General features: G+C 53.3%; 1 protein-coding gene across 1 annotated transcript in view; it reads right to left on the reverse strand.

The window, feature by feature from the left end:
• The window catches only part of FASN (fatty acid synthase), an 86997-nt gene that overhangs the window by 17244 nt on the left and 54386 nt on the right, over positions 1-15367 (reverse strand). The window contains exons 15-24 of the mRNA XM_038742835.1: positions 14754-14869; positions 12974-13146; positions 12658-12849; positions 10138-10218; positions 9860-10045; positions 7706-7885; positions 5971-6174; positions 4237-4562; positions 2180-2560; positions 1932-2096 (exon numbers count right to left, since the gene is read on the reverse strand). Of these exons, the coding sequence (XP_038598763.1) occupies positions 1932-2096; positions 2180-2560; positions 4237-4562; positions 5971-6174; positions 7706-7885; positions 9860-10045; positions 10138-10218; positions 12658-12849; positions 12974-13146; positions 14754-14869 (2004 nt within the window). The remainder of the gene's footprint in view (positions 1-1931; positions 2097-2179; positions 2561-4236; positions 4563-5970; positions 6175-7705; positions 7886-9859; positions 10046-10137; positions 10219-12657; positions 12850-12973; positions 13147-14753; positions 14870-15367) is intronic.

Here is a 15367-nt window from a genome sequence, read left to right on the forward strand (position 1 = left end):
ACATAGGAAGCACTTAACAAATACCATTATCATTTTTAACCAAGCGCTGGGCTCAGCCCTGTGCTGAGCACTGGGCAGCTCCCAGATCACCAGGTCAGTCCCTTTCCCCACTCCCTGGGGCTTCTTATAATAATAATAATATATTTATATTAATTATATTAATATTTATACCATTAATTATAATATAATATTTATTATAATATAATTATATTATATATATCAGGTATTATATATAATTATATTATAATTATAAATAATTATATTTATTGAGTGCTTACTTTGTGCAGAGCACTGTACTAAGCACCTGAGAGAGTACAACATAATAATCATAATAATGATGGCATTTGTTTAGCGCGTACTATGTGCCAAGCACTGTTCTAAGCGCTGGGGAGGATACAAGGTGATCAGGTTGTCCCACTTGGGGCTCACAGTCTTCAACCCCATTTTACAGATGAGGGAACTGAGGCACAGGGAAGTGAAGTGACTCGCCCAAAGTCACCCAGCTGAAAACTGGCGGAGCCGGGATTTGAACCCATGACCTCTGACTCCTAAGCCCGGGCTCGTTCCCTGAGCCACGCTCCTTCTCTTATCGAAGAGGCAGGGAGAGCAGTATCTTATCCCCATTTCCCGGATGAGGAAACCGAGGCCCGGAGGCTCGGCCGACTCCCCGTAAGCCGGGACCGCGTCCTCTGCCAGTGTCTTTCTTTCCCCAGGGCCCGGTGGACCTCAGCAGACTCGAGAGGCGGCGTGGCTTAGTGGCTAGAGCCCGGGCCGGGGGGTCGGAAGGACCTGGGTTCTAATCCCGGCCCCGCCACCCGTCTGCTGTGTGACCTTGGGCCAGTCGCCTCGCTCCTCTGAGCCTCCATTACCTCGTCTGTAAAATGGGGATTAAGCGTGCGAGCCCCATGTGGGATGGGGATGGTGTCCAACCTGATTAACTTGGATTGACCCCAGAGTGCTTAGAACAGTGCTTGGCACATAGTAGGTGTTTAATAAATACCACAGCCATCATTATTATTAATTATAATAATTATTATAACATATTAGTAATTGTAATAATACATACAATACTAGCATAATAATTGATAATAATTATTAAGAATAATAATAACTCCACGGCAGGTCAGCGGCTGAGCTAGTAGTAATAATAATAATAATCATCATCATCAATCGTATTTATTGACCGCTTACTATGTGCAGGGCACTGTACTAAGCGCTTGGAAAGTAAAAATTGGCAACATATAGAGACAGTCCCTACCCAACAGTGGGCTCACAGTCTAAAAAGGGGAGACAGAGAAGAAAACCAAACATACTAACAAAATAAAGTAAATAGACTAGATAGGTACAAGTAAAATAAATAAATAGAGTAATAAATCTGTACAAACATATATCCATATATCCAGGTGCTGTGGGGAAGGGAAGGAGGTAAGATGCGGGGGATGGAGAGGGGGACGAGGGGGAGAGGAAGGAAGGGGCTCAGTCTGGGAAGGCCTCCTGGAGGAGGTGAGCTCTCAGCAGGGCCTTCATATTAATATCATTTTAATATGCTATACTATACTATAATAACATACTAACAAAATAAAATAAATAGAATAGATATGTAATAATAATAATAATAATGGCATTTATTAAGCGCTTACTATGTGCAAAGCACCATTCTAAGCCCTGGGGAGGTTACAAGGTGATCAGGTGGTCCCATGGGGGGGGGGGGTCAGTCTTAATCCCCATTTTCCAGATGAGGTAACTGAGGCCCAGAGAAGCGAAGTGACTTGCCCAAAGTCACCCAGCTGACAAGTGGCGGAGCTGGGATTTAAACTCCAAAGCCCGGGCTCTTTCCACTGAGCCGCGGTAGAAACGGGGACTCCCGGCGCCCGCCCCCCGCTCTTCCCGCCGGGCTGCGCACGTCCCCCGGGATAACGGCGCGGTCTCACCTTCAGCGTGTCCACCCACCGGAACCCCGCGTCCTCCACAGACAGGAAGACGGGGCTCCCCTTCGGGGTGTGCCGCCGGGCCAGGAAGATGGCCGAGCCGTAGAAGGATCTCTTCAGCCCCACCAGGTCGAGGGAAGCCTTGTGGAACAGGCCCTCCCACTCGGCCTGCGGGAAGAGGGCGGGCGGTGGGCACCCCGTGCCCCTTCCCCTTCCCCCCTTCGATCCCTCGCGGGGCCGCCGGCCCCTACCTGGGAGAGCGGGCCCGGTTTCCTCGGGCGGTCCGGGGCGGTGAGGAAGGCCACCGTCTCCCCGAGGGTCTCGCCGCCGAGCAGGGCGTGCACCAGGACGAAGCCGCCCTCCTTGACGGCGGCGCCCATGTGGGCGAGGACGGCGGCGGCGGCGGCCCCCGGGGCGCCCACCGCGCCGTTCCACACCAGCAGGTCGGCCCCGGCCAGGCCGTCGGGCGCCGGGCCCGCCGGGTCCCACGGGGCGGTGGAGAGGCCGTCCTGCTGCAGGCCGGCCAGGGCCTCGGCGCTGAGGTCGGTAGCCGTGTAGTCCAGGGCTAGCAGCGGCTGGGCCCTCAGCAGTCCGGGGATGCGTGAGTACAACCGGCCGTCGCGGGCCAGGACCTGCGGGGCCACAAAGATCGCCTTGGTAGCCAAAGAGGAGAGCTTCCGGCACCCCTCCTCCCGCTCACGGAGCCGGCTCCGGGACGGCGTGAGATCGTGAGATCGAGATCGTGATGTCTCCCCCTTTTAGACTGTGAGCCCACTGTTGGGTAGGGACTGTCTCTATATGTTGCCAATTTCTACTTCCCAAGCGCTTAGTACGGTGCTCTGCACATAGTAAGTGCTCAATAAATACGATTGATGATGATGATGAGAATAATTAAATACGATTATAATACGAGAATTAAAGACGATCGATTGATCGAGAGGCAGCGTGGCTAGCCCGGGAGTCAGAGGTCATGGGTCCTAATCCCGGCTCCGCCACACGTCTGCTGTGCGACCTTGGGCAAGTCACTTCACCTCTCTAAGCCTCAGTGACCTCATCTGTAAAATGGGGATGAAGACTGTGAGCCCCCCGTGGGACCACCTGATCACCTTGTAGCCCCCCAGTGCTTTGCACATAGTAAGCGCTTAACAAATGCCATCGTTAGTATCCCAATGGAGGAACCCCAGCAGTGTGGCCTAGTGGTTACAGCCCGGGCCTGGGTGTCAGCAGGTCATGGGTTCCCGTCCCGGCTCCGCCACTTATCTGCTGGGTGACCTTGGGCGAGTCACTTGGCTTCTCTGGGCCTCAGTTTCCTCAAATTATTATTACCACGGCCCCCGCTTCTAGACTGTGAGCCCGTTGTCGGGTAGGGATTGTCTCTACCTGTTGCCGAATTGGACTTTCCAAGCGCTGAGTACAGGGCTCGGCACACCGTAAGCGCTCGATAAATACGACTGAACGAATAATATTATTATGGTACACTGTAATAATAAGAATCTATTGGGAAACTCAAATAAAACACCCGCTTCCCTGCCCAAAAGGGGTTTCTGCTTGAATGGGGGGAGACAGGCAGATATACGCTGAAGACAAATAGTTGAAGTAGGAGGAAAACAAATTGGATAGTCCCCTTCTATTCTCCACCTACACCCAATGCCTGGGAGAACTCATTCGCTGCCGTGGCTTCAGTGACCACCTCTATGTGGATGATTCCCAAATCTCCATCTCCAGCCTTGATCTCTCTCCATCCCTGCTTCCTTCTGCCTTCAAGCCGTCTCTACTTGGATTTCCCCCCGTCACCTCAACTTTGCTTAAAAGAGAACTTCTTTTCTTCTCACCCAAACCCCGTCCTCCCCCTGACTTTCCTATCGCTCTAGACGGCATCACCAACCTTCCTGACTCACGATCTCCGGCCTCGGCGTTAGCCTCGACTCTTCTCTCTCATTCAACCCACACATTCAATCCGTCACTAAATCCTGTCGGTTCCACCTTCACAGCGTCGCTAAAATCCGCCCCTCCCTCTCCATCCAAAATGCTACCGCGTTAATCCAATCATTTCTCCGGCGTCGCCCTGACTTGCTCCCTTTATTCATCCCATGTCCCAGCCCCTCGGCATTTATACACATATCTCTACTAATGTCCTGTCTCCACCTCTAGACCGTAAGCTCGCTCTGGGCAGGGGACGTATCTATTTTTATATTGTCCTCTCCCAAGCGCTTAGTCCAGTGCTCTGCACCCGGTAAGCGTTCAATGAATACGACTGACTGATTGGGGGTATCCGAGTCAGGGTGGGCCGCGGCGGCACCTCGCTCACCTCGACGATCTTCATCCTGTGGCTGGGGCTGTTCTCCAGGGCCGTGTCCACGCAGGCCTTCAGCTCCCCGCAATCCAGCAGCCCGTTTAGCAGCAGGTCGTCGTTCAGGTGGCCGCGCTCCCGGGCGACCATCTGGGCCAGCTCCGGGGCCAGGCTGCCGTTCAGCTGAAGCCGGCACGCCTCCGCCAGAAGACGCAGCAGCCCCGTCTCCGGGGAGCCCTCGGCGGGGGCCGTCTCTGGAAAGGCCGCCTCCGAGTCCTCCAGCCCTGGCACGGCCAGCTCGATTCCATGCTGAGCCACCTTGGCCTGCAGGTTCTGGATCAGGCCTGGGAGGGGGAGGAGGAGGAAGATGAGGAGGAGGAGAGCAGGAGGAAAAGAGAAAGAGAGGAGGAGAAGAGAAAGAGAGAAAGGGAAGGAGAAGAAGAGAGGTGGAGAATAAGGAGGAGATGGAAAAGGAGGAGAAGGAGGAGGAGAAAGAGGAAGAGATGGAGGAGAAAGGGGAGAAGGAGAAGAACATGGAGACGGAGGAGAAGAATAGGAGGAGGGTGAGAAGATGGGGAGGAGAGGAAAAGAAAGAGGAGAAGAAGAAGGAGAGGTGGAGAATGAGGAGATGGAGAAGGAGGAGAAGAACATGGAGGAGGAGAAAAGGGGAGAAGGAGAGAAGGAGAAGAGAAGGAGGAGGAGGAGGAGGAAAGGTGGAGAATAAGGAGGAGATGGAAAGGAGAAGGAGGAGAGAGAAGAGAAGGAGAACATGGAGACGGAGGAGAAGAAGGGGAGGAGGATGAGAAGATGGGGAGGAGAGAAGGAGGAGAAAGAAGAGAAGAAGGAGGAGAACATGGAGACGGAAGAGAAGGGGAGGAGGATGAGAAGATGGGGAGGAGAGGAGGAGAAGGAGGAGAAGGAGGAGGAGGAGAGATGGAGAATAAGGAGGAGATGGAAAATGAGGTGGAAAAGGAGGAGAAGGAGGAGAAGAACATGGAGAAGGAGGAGACAAAGGGGAGAAGGAGAGGAGGAGAAGAGAAGGAGGAGGAGGAGGAGGAGGAGGAGAGGTGGAGAATAAGGAGGAGATGGAAAAGGAGGAGGAGAGAGAAGAGAAGAAGGAGAACATGGAGACGGAGGAGAAGAAGGGGAGGAGGATGAGACGGCGGGGAGGAGAGGAGGAGAAAGAAGAGAAGAAGGAGGAGAACATGGAGATGGAAGAGAAGGGGAGGAGGATGAGAAGATGGGGAGGAGAGGAGAAGGAGGAGGAGAAGGAGGAGAGATGGAGAATAAGGAGGAGATGGAAAAGGAGGAGGAGAAGAAGAACATGGAGAAAGAGGAGAAGGAGGAGGAGAAGGAGAGGTGGAGATGGAAAAGGAGGAGGAGGAGAAAGAAGAGAAGAAGGAGAACATGGAGGAGGAGAAGAAGGGAAAGAGGATGAGGAGAGGAAGAAGGACACAAGGAGGAGAAAAGAACAGGGAGAGGAGGAGGAGGAGGAACAGAGCTGCCTAGGGCTGGAGAGACCCGGCCAGGTCCTCCTCAGAGACCCCATCACCATGTTCCTCCATCCAGACGGCATCGGCCGGAGGACCTCTTCCCAGCCCCGGATCCCTCCTCCGGATCTCCTTTCCCGCAAGTGGACCACGGGCCGGGCCGTCCCCCACCCTGCCCCGGTCTCCGGGGGCCAGGCCGTCCCCCACCCTGCCCCGGTCTCCGGGGGCCGCTCGCTCGGCAGGCCCGGGCCCGGGCCCTGACCTTTGCAGCGGTGCAGATAGTCCCTGAGGGTGGAGTCGGCGGCCAAGCAGTGATCGTCCCGGTACGGCACGAAGCAGAACTTCTCCAGGATGGGCGTGTGGAGGTCCTGCTGACGCCGGGGGGCCACCGTGGCGTGGAGCCGGTTCAGGAGGACCCCGCCCGCAGCCACGTTGTCCAGGCAGGAGTTCACCAGCACGTCCACGGCTGCAGGAAGGAGAGGCCGGGGGGGCTGAGGTTTTCGGGGAACCCCCGGCTTGACCCCCCGACCCCGGTCAAGCCTGTCCTAACTGCTGCAGAGAAGCAGCACGGCTCAGTGGAAAGAGCACGGGCTTTGGAATCCGTAGTCACGGGTTCAAATCCCGGCTCCGCCAATTGTCAGCTGTGTGACCTTGGGCAAGTCACTTCACTTCTCTGGGCCTCAGTTCCCTCATTTGTAAAATGGGGATTGACTGTGAGCCCCCCGTGGGACAACCTGATCACCTTGTACCCCCCCCAGCGCTTAGAACAGTGCCTTGCACATAGTAAGCGCTTCATAAATGCCATTATTATTATTATTATTATTATTATTGTTCTCTGGGCCTCAGTTCCCTCATCTGTAAAATGGGGATGAAGACTGGGAGCCCCCCGTGGGACAACCTGATCACCTTGTATCCCCCCAGCGCTTAGAACAGTGCTTTGCACATAGTAAGCGCTTAATAAATGTTATCATTATTATCTGTAAAATGGGGATGAAGACTGTGAGCCCCACGTGGGACAACCCGATCACCTTGTACCCTCTCCGGCGCTTAGAACAGTGCTTTGCACATAGTAAGCGCTTAATAAATGTTATCATTATTATCTGTAAAATGGGGATGAAGACTGTGAGCCCCACGTGAGACAACCTGATCACCTTGGATCCTCCCCGGTGCTTAGAACAGTGCTTTGCACATAGTAAGCGCTTAATAAATGTTATCATTATTATCTGTAAAATGGGGATGAAGACTGTGAGCCCCACGTGGGACAACCTGATCACCTTGGATCCTCCCCAGCGCTTCGAACAGTGCTTTGCACACAGTCAGCGCTTAATAAATGTTATCATTATTATCTGTAAAATGGGGATGAAGACTGTGAGCCCCACGTGAGACAAACTGATCACCTTGGATCCTCCCCAGTGCTTAGAACAGTGCTTTGCACATAGTAAGCGCTTAATAAATGTTATCATTATTATCTGTAAAACGGGGATGAAGACTGTGAGCCCCACGTGGGACAACCTGATCACCTTGTAACCTCCCCGGCGCTTAGAACAGTGCTTTGCACATAGTAAGCGCTTAATAAATGTTATCATTATTATCTGTAAAATGGGGATGAAGACTGTGAGCCCCATGCGGGACAACCTGATCACCTTGTATCCTCCCCAGTGCTTTGCACACAGTAAGTGCTTAATAAATGTTATCACTATTATCTGTAAAATGGGGATGAAGACTGTGAGCCCCACGTGGGACAACCTGATCACCTTGTATCCTCCCCAGCGCTTAGAACAGTGCTTTGCACATAGTAAGCGCTTAACAAATACCATCATTATTATTATTATTATTATTACTAAGGGCTTCAGGCCCTTACACTCTCCAGGGGGAGGCAGACACAGAAATATTTAACATTTAGGATTCAAACTAGCCGGTAGAGTCGATTCAACGTACGCACGTGGGGGCGGAGTGAAGGGAGGGGTGGGGGGAGAGGGGGCGGGGGTGGTCCTTACCTTGGGTCTCTCCCTGATAGTCCTGCACCTTGGCTTGGTGGGCGGCGGGGTCGATGTAGATGGAGTTGATGCGGGTGGGCAGGCGTAAGCTGCGCTGGGATACTCCCAGGATGCTAATCTGCAGCATCGTGTCCAGGAAGGTCACCCAATTTTGGTTCCACAGCAACTTCCCCACCTTCCCTGGGGAGAGCACGGGGTGGGGGGGGAGGTCATGGGTTTGAATCCCACCTCCGCCGCTCGTCGGCTGGGTGACTTCACGTCTCTGGGCCTCAGTGCCCTCGTCGGGCAAATGGGGTCTTCGTCCCCACGAGGGAACTGAGGCACAGAGACACACGGCAGACAAGTGGCGGAGCCGGGATTAGAACCCACGGCCTCCGACTCCCAAGCCCGGGCTCTTTCCGCTGAGCCACGCTGCTTCTCCAGGGAAAAAGGGAGGTAAGCCCAGTAGTAGCAGGAGAATTGGAAAATGAATAATGAAGCGTGGAACACAGATCAATAAATATGATTGAATGAATGAATGAATGAACAATCGAATGAATGAGTGGCGCTATTACTCTATTTATTTGTACATATTTATTCTATTTATTTCATTTTGTTAATATGTTTTGTTTTGTTCTCTGTCTCCCCCTTCTAGACTGTGAGCCCACTCTAGGGTAGGGACCGTCTCTATATTGCCAACTTGGACTTCCCAAGCGCTTAGTACAGTGCCCCTTCCTTCCTCTCCCCCTCATCCCCCTCTCCATCCCCCCATCTTACCTCCCTCCCTTCCCCACAGCACCTGTATATATGTATATATGTTTGTACATATTATTTTTAACTCTATTTATTTATTTAATTTATTTGTACACATCTATTCTATTTATTTTATTTTGTTAGTATGTTTGGTTTTGTTCTCTGTCTCCCCCTTTCAGACTGTGAGCCCACTGTTGGGTAGGGACTGTCTCTATATGTTGCCAATGTGTACTTCCCAAGCGCTTAGTACAGTGCTCTGCACATAGTAAGTGCTCAATAAATACGATTGATGATGATGATGATGCTCTGCACACAGTAAGCGCTCAATAAATACGACTGAAGGAATGAAGGAAGGGAGCGTCTAGCGGGCTTCTCCTCCCGCCTTTCCGCCCCCCGCCACGACCCCTCCTGCCCCTCGCTTTGCTCCTTCGGCGGGACGCCCGAGGGAGACGGCACCCACGGGGCCCAGCCCGCCGCTAGAGCCAAGGTGCCCGCCCCTTTTCCGCTTCCTCTCCCTCGCTTGCATGGTCAGTGGCTATCTGTACATATTTGTTCATATCTATCCTATTTATTTTATTTTTTTGGTATGTTTGGTTTTGTTCTCTGTCTCCCCCTTTCAGACTGTGAGCCCACTGTTGGGTAGGGACTGTCTCTATGTGTTGCCAATTTGTACTTCCCAAGCGCTTAGCACAGTGCTCTGCACACAGTAAGCGCTCAATAAATACGATTGATGATGACGATGATCTGCAAGGCGAACCGGTGCGGGGAGGGTTGGGCACCGGAGCTGGGCAAAGGAAAGGCCCCTCTCTCCCGTGTTCCCCCCGTCCCACTCTCTGGAGCGGAGTGAAGGTCCCGGTGGGCGCCAGGGAATAACCCTCTGGAAGCTGCCAATCCCAGGCACGGTTCTCGTTCTCTCCCGGGAGCCGTGGCTGCCGTCCCTTAGCCACGCTCTGACCCTCCTGGGCTGGACTCCCCGTCCAATCAATCCACCAGTGGTATTTATTTATTTATTTTACTTGTACATTTCTATCCTACTTATTTTATTTTGTTGGTATGTTTGGTTCTGTTCTCTGTCTCCCCCTTTTAGACTGTGAGCCCACTGTTGGGTAGGGACTGTCTCTATGTGATGCCAATTTGTACTTACTATGTAAGCGCTCAATAAATACGATTGATTGATTGATTGATTGATTGATTGAGCGCTTTCTCCGTGCAGATCGCTCGTGGGGAGTCCATCTCTGCCTGGAGGGACAGGACGGCGCCTCCAGCCGCCCCCTCGGGAGTCCCCCCGGGTATCCACCAGCGGGATTTATTGAGCGCTTTCTCCGTGCAGATAGCTTGGGGGGAGTCCATCCCTGCCCTGCCTCCAGCCGCCCCCTCGGGAGTCCCCCCCGGGGCGGGCCCGAGGGTGAGGCGGAAGGCTACCTGAGCTGCTGGCCTCCAGGATTCCCCGGAAGGTGGGCCCGTAGTCGTAACCGCGAAGACGCAGCTCCTTGTAGACGTCGTCCTTGGACAGCTTGTTCTCGCCGGCGGGGTCCCCGGGGGTCTCGGCGGCTCCCTGCCCGTTGTCGAGGACGCCGGCGTCCGGCTCTTCCCACTGGTACACTTTTCCTGAAGGCCGGGCGGGCGGGGAGGGGGCTCAGGGGCCCGGTCCGCCGCCCCTCCCTCTCCCCGCTCCCGCCCCGCGACCGCCGGCCACTCACCGCTCACGGTCAGGTTTCCGTTCTCCGACACCTCGAAGGAGCGGGAAGCCGGCATGAGGCGAACTTCCAGCTGCACGGAGCCTGAGGGGGTGGGACGGACCCCGGCCGGGCCCCTCAGACGGTGAAAGGCAACCCCCACCCCTCCCGGACGCCCCCCACCCCACCCCGCCGCCGCCTCAGTTTCCCCGCCGGCTCAGCCTGGTGCGCGATAAATGAGCTGCTTTCGGAGGCCTGGCTTTCAGAGCTTCGGACTGTAAGCTCGTTGTGGGCAGGGAATATATAATAATAATAATGGTATTTGTTAAGGGCTTACTATGTGCAAAGCACTGTTCTAAGCGCTGGGGAGGTTACAAGGTGATCAGGTTGTCCCACGGGGGGCTCACAGTTTTCATCCCCATTTTACAGATGAGGTAGCTGAGGCCCAGAGAAGTGAGGTGACTTGCCCAAAGTCACACAGCTGACAGTTGGAGGAGCTGGGATACCGCCTCGGGTCGATCGGATCGGCTGCGCGCTTACTGCGTGCAGAGCGCTGTACTAAGCGCTGGGGAGAGGCCACTATAACAATAAGGAAACAGTCCCGGCCGGCAACAACCTTACATTCATTCATTCGTTCAATCGGATTTATTGAGCGCTTACTGTGTGCAGAGCACTGTACTATTCATTCATTCATTCAATCGGATTTATTGAGCGCTCACTGTGTCCAGAGCACTGGACTAAGCGCTTGGGAAGTACAAGTTGGCAACATATAGGGACTAAGCGCTTCTACACTGTTAGATCGTATGCTCCCCCAAGGGCATAGTACAGCGCTCATATATATTTGTACAGATTTATTACCCTATTTATTTTACTTGTACATATTTACTATCCTATTTATATATATGTTTGTACATATATATGTTTGTACATATTTGTTACTCTATTTATTTATTTATTTATTTATTTATTTTACTTGTGCATATCTATTCTATTTATTTTATTTTGTTAGTATGTTTGGTTTTGTTCTCTGTCTCCCCCTTTTAGACTGTGAGCCCACTGTTGGGTAGGGACTGTCTCTGTGTGTTGCCAACTTGTACTTCCCAAGCGCTTAGTACAGTGCTCTGCACACAGTAAGCGCTCAATAAATACGATTGATGATGATAATTTTGTTAATGATGTGCATAGAGCTTTAATTCTATTTGTTCTGACGATTTTGACACCGGTCTACGTGTTTTGTTTTGTTGTCTGTCTCCCCCTTCTAGACCGTGAGCCCGTTGTTGGGTAGGGACCGTCTCTAGATGTTGCCGAATTGGACTTTCCCAAGCGCTTAGTACAGTGCTCTGCACACAGTAAGCGCTCAATAAATACGACTGAATGAATGAATCACTCAATGGTACTTATTGAGTGTTTACTCGGCAGAGCGCTGTCCTAAGCAGCTAAGCACTCAATAAATAGGGAAGCAGCGTGGCTCAGTGGAAAGAGCCCGGGCTTTGGAGTCAGAGGTCATGGGTTCAAATCCAGGCTCCGCCAATTGTCAGCTGTGTGACTTGGGGCAAGTCACTTCACTTCTCTGGGCCTCAGCAGCCTCATCTGTAAAATGGGGATGAAGACTGTGAGCCCCCCGTGGGACAACCTGATCACCTTGTAACCTCCCTAGAGCTTAGAACAGTGCTTGGCACATAGTAAATGCTTAACAAATGCCATTATTATTATTATTATTATTAAATACCACTGACGGACTGATTGGATAGAGGCACTCGGGAATGCTCCGCACACAGTAAGCGCTCAATAAATACGATTGTTAGTATGTTTGGTTTTGTTCTCTGTCTCCCCCTTTTAGACTGTGAGCCCAATGTTGGGTAGGGACCGTCTCTATATGTTACCAATTTGTACTTCCCAAGCGCTTAGTACAGTGCTCTGTACATAGTAAGCGCTCAATAAATATGATTGATTGATTGATTGAAATACCACGATTACTTATCGGTTCTATCGTTGAGTTTTCTTCTCAGGCTTTGTGAGCCGCAGTCTCGACCCCCACAGTGGAACTCTGGATTCGAAATGCTTCCCTTTCCCAATACTAAAGATAACTGCGGTATATATTAAGCGCTTCCTCTCCGCTGAGCACCGTCCTAAGGATGGAGGCAGATCCGATCCGATGAGATCGGACAAAAGCCCCGTTCCACCCGGGCCTCTCCGTCTAACGGGGAGGGAGAGGTAAGGATGCCGAGGCCTCGAGAAATGACGTGACTTGCCCAAAGTGGCGGAGCCGCTCAAGGGTCTGCGCTCTTTCCATCAATCAATCAACCAATCGTATTGATTGAGCGCTTACTATGGGCAGAGCACTGTACTAAGCGCTTGGGAAGTACAAATTGGCAACACATAGAGACAGTCCCTACCCAACAGTGGGCTCACAGTCTAAAAGGGACCGCCCCTCCCGTCCTTCGTCCATTGATCCCATCGTGTCTATCGAGCGCTAACTGCGTGCGGGACCCCGTCCTAAGCGCTTGGAAAGTACGACTCTTCACAGCCGGTGCGCATTCTCACCTGTCTTGGGCAGGATCGTGGCCTGGTGGACAGTGACGTCTTCGAACACCACCGGCATCTGCTCCATGACCAGCCCGAGGGAGCGAGCCAGGGTCTTCCAGGCCAGCACGAGGTATCCGGTGGCGGGGTAGAGGACGCGGCCGTCGATGCAGTGGCCGGTCATGAAGTGGTCGGGCGATTCGCTGCCCGTGTCTGCCGGGGAATTGAGGGAAGCTCAATCCCCGACAGAGCCGGGTGGGGATGAGAGACCACCCGGAGTCTGGTTCCCCGCCGTCCCGTGCCGGGTGGACTGCGGGGACGGGGCGAGGGCTCTCACCGATGGTGTAGACGGAGGAATAGGAGTCGCCGGAGCCGCTGGGGAAGTCTCGGGGCGTCGGGACGTCCCAGGTCTGGCTGTGGTCCCATTTGATGAAGGGGGAGATGAGCGGGGTGCCCACCGGGGCCGGGTACTCGGGGGGTGGGAAGATCTTGTTCGAGTTGACGTTGATGCTGGATGGGGACGGAAAGTCAGGTGAGAGAGAGTCGCCCCTTCCTCTCCATCCATACCGCTACCCTGCTCATTCAAGCTCTCATCCTATCCCGCCTGGACTACTGCATCAGCCTTCTCTCTGATCTCCCATCCTCGTGTCTCTCTCCACTTCAATCCGTACTTCATGCTGCTGCCCAGATTATCTTTGTCCAGAAACGCTCTGAGCATATCACTCCCCTCCTCAAAAATCTCCAGTGGCTACCAATCAATCTGCGCATCAGGCAGAAACTCCTCACCCTGGGCTTCAAGGCTGTCCATCCATCCCCTCGCCCCCTCCTCCCTCCCCTCCCTTCTGTCCTTCTCCAGCCCAGCCCGCGTCCTCCGCTCCTCCGCCGCTAATCTCCTCCCCGTACCTCGTTCTCGCCTGTCCCGCCATCGACCCCCGGCCCACATCATCCCCCGGGCCCGGAATGCCCCCAATCCCTCTGCCCATCCGCCAAGCTAGCTCTCTTCCTCCCTTCAAGGCCCTGCTGAGAGCTCACCTCCTCCAGGAGGCCTTCCCAGACTGAGCCCCTTCCTTCCTCTCCCCCTCGTCCCCCTCTCCATCCCCCCCATCTTACCTCCTTCCCTTCCCCACAGAACCTGGATATATGTATATATGTTTGTACATATTTAGTACTCTATTTATTTATTTTACTTGTACATATCTATCCTATTTATTTTATTTTGTTAGTATGTTTGGTTTTGTTCTCTGCCTCCCCCTTTTAGACTGTGAGCCCACTGTTGGGTAGGGACTGTCTCTATATGTTGCCAATTTGTACTTCCCAAGCGCTTAGTACAGTGCTCTGCACATAGTAAGCGCTCAATAAATACGATTGATGATGATGAGAGAGAGAGACAGAGAAGGGGAAGGAGAGAAGCAGCGTGGCTCAGTGGAAAGAGCCCGGGCTTTGGAGTCAGAGGTCATGGGTTCAAATCCCGGCTCTGCCAATTGTCGGCTGGGTGACTTTGGGCGAGTCACTTCACTTCCCTGGGCCTTAGTTCCCTCATCTAGAAAATGGAGAGTAAGACTCTGAGCCCCCCGTGGGACAACCTGATCACCTGGTGACCTCCCCAGCGCTTAGACCAGTGCTTTGCACATAGTAAGCGCTTAATAAACGCCATCATCATTATTATTATTATTAAGGGGCCGGGGGGCACGGGGTGAGTGAGAAAGGGAGAGAGGGTGAGAGGGGGCAGGTGCAAAAGCAAACAAGAGCTCAGCAAGGGGACGGGCTGAGCTGCTGGACCCCGACAAGGCCTCAGGTCGCTGGCGGCCCCAGGATAATAATAATAATAACAATGGCATTTATTAAGCGCTTACTATGTGCAAAGCACTGTTCTAAGCGCTGGGGAGGTTACAAGGTGATCAGGTTGTCCCCCGGGGGGCTCACAGTCAATCCCCATTTTACAGATGGGGGAACTGAGGCACAGAGAAGTGACTTGCCCAAAGATACACAGCTGATAATTGGCAGAGCCGGGATTTGAACCCAGGATCTCCGACTCCAAAGCCCGGGCTCTTTCCACTGAGCCACGCTTGCGCCCCTCGCCCCCTCGCCCCCCGATCCCGGGGCCCAGAGACCCTTACCCAGAGAGGTGCAGCTTGCCGATGTTTGTGAGGAAGAACTCCACGTTGTCCTTGTGGTCCTTTTTCATCAAGGGGATGATGGTGCAGGTGGATTTCAAGCCCCTCTTCAGGACCGCCTGGACCGGGGGGAAAGGGGTGGTGAGGTGGGCGGTGGGAGGAGGAGGAGCAGGGGGCGGCGGGGCGAGGAAGGCCCGTCTCCCCCTCTAAGCCGGCGGCTCTTCGTGGGGTGCGCTTAGTACAGCTCTCCGCCCACAGTAAGCGCTCAATAAATACCACCGATGATGATCGTGGGCAGGGAACACGATTATCGGACTCTTCCAATAAATGACTGATTTATTGCCACCCGCGAGAAGCAGTGGAAAGAGCCCGGGACTCAGGGGACCTGGGTTCTAGTCTTAGCTCTGCCCCTGGTCTGCTGTGTTGTCTTGGACAAGTCGCTTTATGTCTCTGGGCCTCAGTTCCCTCATCCGTAAAAGGGGGATTAAGACCCCGGGGCCTCTGTGGGCCCGGGGCGGCGCCGAGCCTGGGAGTCGGAGGATGTGGGTTGTACATATTTATTACTCTATTTATTTATTTATTTATTTATTTTATGTGGGTTGTACATATTTATTACT

The sequence above is a fragment of the Tachyglossus aculeatus genome, unplaced genomic scaffold (genome assembly GCF_015852505.1).
Source record: "Tachyglossus aculeatus isolate mTacAcu1 unplaced genomic scaffold, mTacAcu1.pri scaffold_1_arrow_ctg1, whole genome shotgun sequence".
Classification (NCBI taxonomy): domain Eukaryota; kingdom Metazoa; phylum Chordata; class Mammalia; order Monotremata; family Tachyglossidae; genus Tachyglossus; species Tachyglossus aculeatus.